Here is an 11,745-nt window from a genome sequence, read left to right as displayed (position 1 = left end):
AAAAAAATGAAATAGGTCAACTTTTAACCGTTTTCGCTGAAAATAAATCTTATAAATCAAATTCAAGAGCTAAAACGCGACTACTCTAAAATTCTTATCTGACTGTAATCCGATGAAAGTTGTATTTTTCCCATTATCCTAGCAAAACAATCATTCTGGCTATACTAGGATTTCCAAAATTTTGTTAACACCTTCGCGAGGCAAATGGCCAAGATAGTAAAACTTAAATAACGTCTAGCAACTATTCTCTAGATTTTAAATCTATCATAAAAAAAAAGATCATTTTTCTGAAAAAAAAAAAACAAAAAAAAAAATTATTGACGGTCAATTAAAACATGATATCGCCACCAGTACGCAATACGTCCAAACATTCCCCAAAATATTTGCAACGAAAGGTCAAGATCAGACGTTACGGAATTTGAGTACTACCAATGCATATCAAAACCAACATTTCTTAACGTTTACGAGGCGGCCGTTAAATGTTACCCGTAGAAGATGCACGTTTTGAATTTCTAATAAGCTTCGTTGGTGCTCACTAACCAACTACTGTTTGTTCCAATGACAATGATTAATGACGAGTATTGAAAAAGTAAAAAAAAAGTCAAGACCTATAAATTGATATGAACTGGAGCAATGAAATCATACCACTCTTAACCTTCTCTTGGATCATTTCAGTCCGAAAAAAAAACTCAAAATTAACCAACATGTTCAAATACGTAAGTTATAAAAGCTTCACAACTTTTCTAAAAATCTATATTTTGTAAAATTGGATAGGTAATTTTTTTTCTAGACCGTTGTCATCTTTGCTGTCATCGCTTGCGCAGTTGCAAAGCCAGCACCAGGACTTCTTCATGCACCACTTGCCTACTCCGCTCCATTGGTTGCTGCCGCTCCAGGAGTTGTTACTGCCACCAGTAGCCAAGTGATCGCCAGGAATTACAATGGAATTGCAACTGCACCTGTTTTTGCTGCTCCAGTTGCCAAATATGTTGCTGCACCACTTCCTTTGGCTGCTGCACCATTGGCTGCTAAATACGTTGCTTCACCATATGCTTCCCCATTCGCATACTCCGCACCTTTGGCTGCTGCTTCTCTAGGATATGCTGCTTCATACGGATATGCGTCTCCTCTGAGCTATGCCTCAGCTCCTCTTCTGTTGTAAGAAGAAAAAAAAAAATTGATAACGGAAATAAATGAATGTGATTGATTCGAACAAAATTTATGTTTTTTTTTTTAAAGTTTTCTTCTAAATAAGTGCTACCAAACCTTGTTACAGGCTGCAAACAAACAAATAAACACCACATTTCAGTTAAAAGTCTATTTTACTGGCGCTTACGTAGTAAATTCATCTTCAGAAGATAATAATGGTTGAAAAAATGAGTCGAAAAGGCTTAAAATTTAAATGGAAAGCCTCCAATATTCTGTAAACGGGAATTACCCAAGAGTCCTTTTTTTTTTGGGTTTACTCGCGGAGAAGCTATTTATTCCCAAAGCAATTACTATGCCTCGCACCAGTTTTCGGTAATGCAACAGCAGCTGGCAGTCTCATAACAATTTTTCGCCACATAATGCATCTCTCACTCCCAAGGATAAATCCAAATGTCGCGTCGGTCGTTGGAAAGTAATTAAATACCATGACACACATTATCGCACCAAAAATATGTTTCCTCCCTCAAAAAAAAAATTAACAAAAAAAAAATTACAGAAAAAAACCAAACAAAACTATATACAAGCTCCTTGACTCGCATAAGGAGCAAGGACATGATGCGGAAGATTGCTGCTGCTTTGAAATTCTTTTTATAGCCATCCGGAGCTAAGGCCGAAATAATAAATTGCTCGGGTATAGTAGCAGCATAAATTTCATATTTTTCATGACTCTCATATCCTGGCAGAGCCACTGCAAAACATAAATAATCCAGATAAGTCATTCTCGAGTCCTGAACATATCCTCTTTTCTCTGCGAGTCATCTTTTCTTCTTCTCCTCCTCCTCCTTCGGACTCTTCATATAGATACTTAATTTAATTTTCCTAAGGAAGCTTAAAGTGGGTTTGGGTTTTTTGGGGTTTACACAAACTACATATAAGTAAAAGAAGAAGCAGCAGAAAATAGTGTGCTAGAAGTTGACATCGGGGATTTCTTTTAATAAACATAAATAGAGTTCGTCCTCGAGAAACGTTAACCTCTTTAATGTATTTAGGTCCCTTTGCATTAGATATTCTAAAACTTTCTTTCGAATGGATGCGAGGGACTTGTCACATGTGACCTTACCTTAATTTATATAAACACATACCCATCATTAAAAGGAGAACTTGAGAACTTTTGGGATTTTATGAGTGTGGGAAAGTGGGAACCCTTTTTTAAAGATTTTAAATAACTCCACTCTCAGTCTTGTTTGAACAAACATTTGTATGTCTACACATTGGAATTTAAAAAAAATCGAAAATCAGAAGTGGGATATTCAATTAGAAACGCTTTTGGCTTTCTTCATCTTCAAACAAGATATACCTACTCCTCTTAGTCTTTTTATTTTCCAAGTCATTGGCAAAGAACTCAACTTCACAATAGAGGAGGGTGGAATGAAGAACCAATAAAATTAAGCTGCGGAAAATTGCTGAATTTTCTGAAAATCGGTCCGGATGACAGAGATCACTCCTCAATAAGAAAAGAACACAGTTGGACAGTGAAATATTGAATTGAATGCAGAAAATGTGAATGGAATACGAAATTGACTTTTTCTTGTATTTTTGTATGTGTGTGGTTTTTGGAAGAAGGAGGATAGTTATTTTTTTCTTGTAGTCGCTGGAAAAAAGTGTATTTTTTTTAGAGGATTTTTTTTTTCATTAAAGAATAATAAAAAACAGCATGGAGTTAATTTAGACATTTTTTTTTTTGGCAAGAATTTGTGTGAATTAGGTTTTTAGGAGCTTTGGCTATATCAATAATGGAGTTGTAAAAATGAAGAAACAAATCGCTATAATTTGTAAAACGTTACTTAAAGAACAAGTGTTGTTACTTCTTGGAATAACTTTTTAAGTAAGTTATTAGATAGAGATGAGGGCCAGGGCCAATACAGAATATCAAATTGTTCGATTAGGAATCAATTGAGGCAGTTTTCTGTGTGAGTAATTTTTGTTTACTAAAATTCACAGTCTGGACAAAAATAGTATAAAATGAGTTTTAAAAATTTTTTTTCGCCTATTTTTAATTTTGAAATCGATTATTTCAAAAACTATTGGTTAAAATATGTTGATTTAAAAATAAGAATCAAATATACAATTTTGCCTTTCGGAAATGGTATTATTTATTAGTGTAATTTTTTTTTATTTTGATAATTTTTTTTTAGAAAAATGCCCCTCCCACCTAAACGGGGAGAGATAGACCCCCCTCCCAAAGAAAAAAAATGTTTGTATTGAGCTCCGTTATCAAATCCTGGCGCCCAAGTTATCCTACTACGTGCCGAAACAACATTTTTGTTCTATACCTAAAAGTTCGAATTTCTGTATCTGGGTTGAAATCGAAAAAAAATTTGTTTCTAAGCCAATTTTGAAGTGATTTTCATAAAAAATACCTCGCTTGATTGGGAAATAGATATAGTTTTAGAATATATTTTTTAAATAGCATGTTGTTTTGAAAACATATACTTTAAATTGATGCCAAAGTTGGGCAAATGACGAAAAAAATGTAATTTTTGAACTTTGACAGCTTATAAATTCTAAGTGGTTTAACCCAGTTACATGTTTTATACATTGTTGAAAAGGTATATTTATATTTATCTTCTATCAGAAACTTTAAAAAAATCGAAAATGGGTAAAAAATTGACGAAGCTAGAATTTTTCAATGGGCGAAGGTCCAAAAAACCGTTTTTTGCCCGTAACTCCAGATTTTGGGGGTTTAAAATACCGTTTCGTAATCAGTGCGACTAGCTCTACAAAACCTGATAGGTCTCCGCCCGCGTATATTTTGAGTGTTACACCGTGTTATCAAAACGATATTTTTTACCTACAGCATTTTTGCAGAATTTTGATATACAGAATTTTGATGTGAAGAATTTTGAAATACAGTATTTTGACTAACCAGAATTTTGCTGTACAGAATTTTGCTCGTACAGCATTTTGCACATACAGAATTTTGACATACAGTATTTTAAATACAGAATTTGGCAACATACAGAATTTCGACCGCAACCCAAATTCAACACATTTACTGGACCAATTATTGTAATGGCAAAACTAATTTCTACAGAAGTGTATTCCATAATAAATATAATTAATAAGTTTTTGATACCAGTAACCAATAACCATTGTCCTTAAAATGTCCTTCTTTCCGCAAATATTTTCAACAATACTCGTAATTAATGAAAGACATACAAAAACTCAAAAAAATTGAGAGGTATACCTAATATCTTTCTGATGCATACAAATTTTTTTTCATCCAAAAATAAAAAAAAAATCGCCAAATTTCATCTCTTTGCAAGCATTTCGCATCACAAATTGGCTTTTTCTTCCAGTATGCCAAAATTTTGTTCGCTTTTTTGTAAAACTTTAAAAAAAAACTCTTGTTGTTTTCAGCAATCTTATAGACTTGGATAAAAATGATTTCGGTTAAGATCTAACCGATACACAGAATCCTCTATCGATTTCAAGGCCGCTTATGGCAACGAAAATACGAAAAAATTTACAAATCCATTTCAAACCGTAGAATTAACTACCGCTTATACCGATACTCGTAATAAAGTAAAATTGAACTTAATTCAATTAAAAAGTTAATAACTTTTTATATATTCAATCACTCCGCTTAAAAATAAAAATAATTTTCATTATTTTTTTCACTTTGTAAAATTGAACTACTGAACTACTATGTCGGCGTATAAAGTATCATGAGTCATGACTCACATCCTTACAAAGCTTGATAATATCAGTTTTTCCAATGCTTTAATAGAATTTCATCATAAAATCTAAAAAAAAAATAAAATCACCTTGAAATGAAAAATTGACATTTTGTTTACAAAAAACCATTCAATCTTAAAACAAAAAAAAAAAAACTTTTACAATCATTGCCCTTTCGAGCCTATTTTAATCCCAAAGAATTATGTTGCTTTCATCTTTAAGTTCAAACCACCATAATCGAGCTATTGCATTTTTAAAAATTATCCCTTTTTCTCCGATTCGATGGATATAGAAGAAAAAACCACTTTCCTTTTAGCCCTGCCAGCTATCAGCTTTTCCACGTGAATTTCCATTGCTACAGTCGAGCCTTTGAAACCCAACGAAAAGTATAGAAGTTGACATTAAGGGATTTCCAACCACTTAAATCTTCTTAGAGAAGCAAGGATAGATAAAATCTCAGAAGAAACAAAAAACACAAAATACCTACCTTACCAACCGCAATCTGTTCTAGTTTCCAGCCAGGATAAAACGTGTGCTACCTTTTTTTTTTTTTGGTTCCTCTTGTTGATTTCTGTGATTTCTACTTCCCAGAGAGAAAAATAAAACCGTAGGATTATGACAGAAGAACGAAAGAAAAAAAAAATTCTATTTCCCCGATATTTTATTTGTATTTCCTCTCCAACCCAACATCGCACTGTGCCAACAAAATAAATATAAACCGAAATACGAGTAACTGGGTTAATGGCGGAATACTTATCCAACTCTAAGCATAAAAACGGTTGCTTTTGAAATTGTTCTTCTTCTTCTTCTTCTTCAGCTCCTTCAAAACCACAGCCAACAAAAAACAAAAAGACTTAAAAAAAAAATGGCGTACACAATATCTTTGCAGAATTCTGTCAAAGGATGAGAGATGCCTTTTTCTTTCAGAGCTCTGCGAGGGCTGTGAGAGATCCTTATCCCTGTCCTGACATCAAGACCATCGCAACAACACGCAGCCATCGGCATCAGCGGTATCGAAGACAACGACGACGAGGACGACTTTGATGACGATGAAGATAGCTTAAAATTCAATACAACTTGATATCGATGTGCGGCGAATTGTGTGGTGTGGATTGAATTGTGAATGAGTAAAAGGATGTCAACAGGATATCCTCCATCCATCCATCTATATACACATCGACATCGACATCAGAGAGAGTCGATGTGTTGAGGAGGTATTTAAATTTATTTATTTGTTCTTATGCTATCGGCTATGACTGCGTGAGGCTCAAAAAAGAGGAGTTTGGGGAGGTTATCTCTTTCAATACACTCGAAGCGAAGCGTTTGTGGCTATACAACACCTCCTGCTCCAATACTTTTGGATGCCTCATCCATTTTGCATGGTAGTTTGGCCCATCATCCGCATCTACTGTGTATAGTTACAAACGTCCTGACTTCCGTTGGTTGCTCTGACGCGCCCTAGATGTGAATCTAGAGACTTTCAATTGAGATTTGTTCACACGTTGATGGTATCTTTTTTCGCTGTTTTTTTTTTTTTATTTTGTTTTGTTTTTTGCCAATAGCACTTAGAGGAGGTTGTTTATTGATTTCGCCTTGAGCGTTTCTGACAATATACGATGATGAGGCTGGCAGAGTCATTTGGTTTTACGAGTTTCGTTTTTTTTTATTTTGGAATTTGAATTTTTTTTCGAGTATTGGTGATGTTTGATTGGGAATTTAGAGGAACGTGTAGTCTTTATTATATTGTTTTCGTTTCTATGCGTTCTTCGGTGTGAGATGACATCTGGTGAGAAAATTCATGGCAGGCATTTGGATTTTATTAATATCACTTTTTTTTCATATTAACTAGATTTGGAGCCTTGTCACTCAATGTTGATCATTAAAAATTTTTTAAAACCGTTTGTCCCGATTTTAAATTAGACCTTTTATGGGATATTTTTTATGAACAGTAAAAAAGTTTATTTCATTTATTTTCTTAAGTTAATTAGATTTTTTATTAATTTTGTGTTCTTACCATAAACATCTTCAATCAAAGAATAGGTACAAGGTTCGCAATGTTTTCGACTTTTCATGAGTCATGACTACTTGAAGGACTTTATTAAGAAATGGATTTAAAGACACGACTGGAGTCGAAGCTTTAACTCTAATGTTAAAGCTTTTTAATGAACAAATTTAGGGAAAATTTAAAATTTGATATTTTTAAGGACTTTTTTATGTAGTGTGCAAAATTATAAAATAATTAATTAAATACCGTTTTAAATGATCTTTTATACAAAACCAAGTATACGATTTGATTTCTTGCATAAAGAGGAATTTTTAGAAAAAAAAATTCAAAAATCGTTTTTTTAGATTTTTCAAACAAAAAAAGTTGGTTGCCATTTTTAAGAAAATATTATTCAACACCTAAAAACGAAATTTGGATAAAATTCATCAAATAGTTTTTCAAAAAAAAAAAATGTTTGAAATATTTTTAAAAGTCCAAAAATGTGTTTTTTGAAAAATTTTAATTAATTTTGGTCTTTTACTAGAAATTCATAAATAAATAAGAAAAAAACGTTCTATTGCTGATATGCTACAAAAAATATTTTTTTTAATTCCAAAAGAAGCTTTCATTTTTGACTGAATAAAAAAAAAAACACATTTTTTAAAGATTTTACCTAGCATTTTTCCATGACATTACGATGGTAGAGAATGCCAAAAAATTGGGTCCCGAAAGTCCGTCTGTCTGTTCGTCTGTCAGTCTGTCTGTCTGTAAACGAAGCTACAGCCTAAACGGATGGACCGATTGATGTCAAACTTGGTATGTAGCATTATTTGGCGACTCTACAGAGGGGTTTTTGGAATTAATTTTTTGGACCAAAAATAACGGTACTTGTCATATACCGATTTTAGTAAAATTGAAATATCTCAAAAACGGCTTCAACGATTTTGTTTAAAAAATTCCAATATAAGTTTCAAGACAAGGTCTATCTTTTAATAAAAACTTTTTTTGAAAATCATTATTAACGGTACAACCCTTTTTTTCAAATCCGATTATCTCCGAAACTGCTTATTCGATTTCAACGAAACTTTTTGTAAAGAAGCATTTATATGATTCAAGTATAAGCCAAAAATAAAATATCGAAAAAAATAATTTTTGGATTTTTAAAAAAATTTTGAAAATTTTTTTTTTTGAAAAATCAAATTTTCAAAAACCGGATTGATTAGTGATTTCTACAAAATGGCATACCAATTTTATTTAAAAACTTTTTTTTCCAAAAAATTATTTATAAAAAATTAGTTTTTTAAAAAACGGCTCTAACGATTTTGAAAATTTTTTTGTCTAAAAATGCATCTTAATATATCAATCAAAACTTCATACTTGTTTTGAAGGGCAATCTGATTTCAGATTTTATTTTATTTTTTTAAAAAACGAATTTTATTTTTTTTCCAAATTTCTATATAAAAAGTCTTAAGAATTTAATCAACTTTAACTCTAAGGGCAAGTTCGTGCGACCCAGTCATGCATTTTATTTCGTTAGCCTCAGTAACTGATGAGAAAGATGCCGATGTGTCAGCAAGTCCCAAACTCTGGTAAATATCAATAGGATGTAGATTTTGAACAGAAAGACACCATTCTATTTTTTTGAAGGAAGCCTTATTTTTCTTACTTTTATATTGGCTAAGCCGTGGTTAGCCACTCTTACTTGTAGCCTAAGCTACATAAATCATTTGAAAGTTTTGTCATTGATGGTGAGTTGTCAAATCCTAATTGGAAACTTCTTTTTGTGTTGGTGAACTAATCCCGTTTTTAATAAAACCAAGTTCAATAAAAAAAGTCTTAGAAAAATACTTTCATGGTTATAAAAATTTCAAAATATTTAAAAATTGTCAAATCTTATTTATGTACTTTCAAAACCGAGTTGAATATTGTGAAAAATTAATGCCATTCAATCAGGCTTATTTAACTTGAATGAACTAGACTGAAGACCAAAGTGCTTTTTCAGAAAAAAAAAAAAAAAAAATCCAACTGAATGCAATTAAATGTTTTTTTCTTTTATTTGATCGCCATTTTCAAAGCTGCTTCATACATTTAAAAAAAAATTCTCCAAATATAGATTTAATTTGAATAAAGTACAGTTTTTGTCAAGCCAATTTTATGATTATCCTCCACTTTAATCATATCCAGCATAAGGCTATAACTTAAAACAAAAGAGCTGACCATCGAACTTGATACAAAATAAAGGCGTTTTCTTTGTTTTTTTTTTATCAATTTTGGGAGTAGGTATACAAATTTTCTTCTATTCAAATAATATGTGTTAATATCTCTTTTAGAAATTAAAAGCTCTTATTTGTGGACAAAAATCCAATTTTGTTGGTATCAATTTCCTAAACTATCGCACTATTTCTGTATTCGAATCCCCCTTTACTTTACCATCTTGATTAATATCAATTCAATTTTAAAATTCCATTAGATTTTTAATGCAAACTTCTTAACATTTACGTGAACTTTTAATGAATTTTAATAAATATTAACAAAGCAGAAAAACCCTGTCATCGGCATCCAGCCTCGTTATCCGTTGACTATAAACAGCAGAAACCAACTCTCCTGTCGGAAGTTAATAGGACATGCTATCTGGTGAATAATGAATTTCCATCTCCTGAAAAAGCAGGTGGTGCCTCCATATCCAACATCATCTATATACGAATATTGTATACACCTTTTTTGTAGTGTGCTCTCCCCAAATGACGATAGCTAGTAATGGAATTTCTTCTATACCTCGATTTTTTTTTTTTTTTTTTTGCTGACTACTTCTGCTGCTTAAAATAAATAAAATTCTTATAATGTTTGCAGCAAGCTACAAGCTAACAGGAGCAGAAGCAACATTAGTTTCTTTTGCATCGTGTTTCTGTAATAGCAACACCAAATGCATCTTTTGCTCCATTTCTGTCGCGTCGCGCGCGTTGTGGAACTTCTTGCTCCTTTTCAATTTCCCCCGAGGAATCTATTTCCATTTACAAGTCTTGTATCCTTTTTCCGTTCATCGAACAAAAAAAAACATAAAAATGAGAATAAAAAAAAAAAACTTCTGCTCATTGCGCTGCTGAATGCTTTCCTACCTCAATGTGGTGGTGGTGGTGCATTCGGCGATAAGGATCCTGATGACGACGATGACGATTATGACGATGAGGAGGACATCTTTTTATATTGGAATGTTTGTTACTTTTAAGAATGTCATTTGGTTGGTTTTGTGTTTTGATTATTGTTGTTGCCGTGTACTATTCCGGATGCGCCCGCCAGGGAGAGAGAAAAGGGTTTGTCTGAAAAGGTAAAAAGTGACAAAGCCAAATGGGGTTGACATTTCGTTTGTTCTCATTTACTAGATGTTAGGAATATTTGCTTTTTTCATATTTTTTTTTTTTCTTTATTTCCTATTCACTTGAGAATGCCGAGTTTATTTCTGCTGATACCGCACAAGTTTACAGTCATGACTAAATACATAACTCAAGTCCTGATTCTAATACCTTTCTATAGAAGGCGAATATCGCGCATTGTGATTACTTTTAATAAGGAGTGTCATCAACAGAATGCGCTCGAAGAAGAATTATTATTCTTATCCGCTATAGGTTTGGTGCTGATGATGGTTTGTTGTGGCTGTCGTCTTTTTTAATTAAGAATGATACTCAAAAGGATTGTCTTTCCATTTTGTCAAACAAGTCACATTATATTTTTTTCTTAAGATCTAAGAAATTCTTTTAATTCTTTGGATAAGTTTTTGAAGTGAAAACTTCTTTAGTATCGTAGTGATTTGAAACAAGATGAAACGAAAACGCGACACGACTTCAACTTGTTATAACTTTTTTCTTTTAATAGATAGATGAATGAAATTTGTACTGTAGATAGGTAATTAAATAAATTATAATTGTACAAAATTTCAATTAATTTCATATTCAAAATTCGGAGATAACGGTAAAAAGATGTTCTTTTCCAACACACGTTATATCTTTTGATCTAGTGCACATACAAATTTGATTTAATTTTAATACGCATGCTGATAACATAACCTTTTATTTGATATATCACACATAACGTAACGTGCTATACAAGTTACACAATCTTAAATCGAAAAAAATTTAAAAATACCTCAAAACGCCTGTGGAGATCTGTTGGCGATGACCAGCTACCAGTGGAGGAGGTACCGTAATCTCAGTCTGGAAATTCGACATGGTTGACTTTAAAAAATTCTAACTTCTCTTGTAGACATCTTTGAAATAAGATTCTTTCATCAATACACAAGGTGAAATAATAAGCTTTCACATGGTATAAATTTTTGTATAGGTTGTCAAACAAAAAAATTGATTTAATAGCATGAGAACATAAAAATAAATGTTTTTTTGCTTTTTGGATGAAATTTCACCGAGTTTAAAAAATTCTAGCTCTTTTTGTAGATGTCTCATACACCTGATCGATGTATATATTTTGAGCTAAGACAATAAGCTTTCAGATGGTGTAAAAATTTGTATAGGTTGTAAGGGAAAAAAATGGATTTAATAGCGTAAGAAAATAAAAATACGTGTTTTTTCGCTTTTTTTGATGAAAATTGATCGAGTTCAAAAAATTCTAGCTCTTTTTGTAGATGTCTCATAGACATGATCGACATTAATGTATATAAGCTAAGACAATAAGCTTTCAGATGATATAAAATTTATTTAGGTTGTCGTATAAAAAACATGGATTTGAAGGAGATAGAATAAAAATAGGTAGATTTTTTCTATTTTTTTTTTTTTGCAAGAAAAATGATTTTTTAAGGTTTCACTTCTACCACGTGTGAATTGCACACATTATTTTTTTTTTTTTTTTTTTCTTGTCTTCAAGAA

The 11,745-nt window shown here is 31.9% G+C and overlaps 1 protein-coding gene across 2 annotated transcripts in view; it reads left to right on the top strand.

Moving 5' to 3' along the window:
• The first annotated feature begins 304 nt into the window (after positions 1-304).
• Positions 305-11,745, top strand: part of LOC129909204 (cuticle protein 16.5-like) — a 79,524-nt gene continuing 68,083 nt past the window's right edge. Inside the window, exons 1-2 of one of the 2 annotated variants that reach the window (XM_055986236.1) lie at positions 305-716; positions 791-1,181. In XM_055986236.1, coding sequence (XP_055842211.1) covers positions 621-716; positions 791-1,162 — 468 coding nt within the window. In that variant the 5' untranslated portion in view covers positions 305-620 and the 3' untranslated portion in view covers positions 1,163-1,181. Of the gene's footprint in view, positions 717-790; positions 1,182-11,745 lie in introns of those variants that run through there. The other variant, XM_055986235.1, reaches the window with a different exon arrangement.

This window comes from Episyrphus balteatus, chromosome 2, assembly GCF_945859705.1.
Source record: "Episyrphus balteatus chromosome 2, idEpiBalt1.1, whole genome shotgun sequence".
In the NCBI taxonomy this organism is placed as follows: domain Eukaryota; kingdom Metazoa; phylum Arthropoda; class Insecta; order Diptera; family Syrphidae; genus Episyrphus; species Episyrphus balteatus.
The sequence above is the reverse complement of the archived record's forward strand: the minus strand, read 5'-3'. Positions and strand labels throughout refer to the sequence as shown.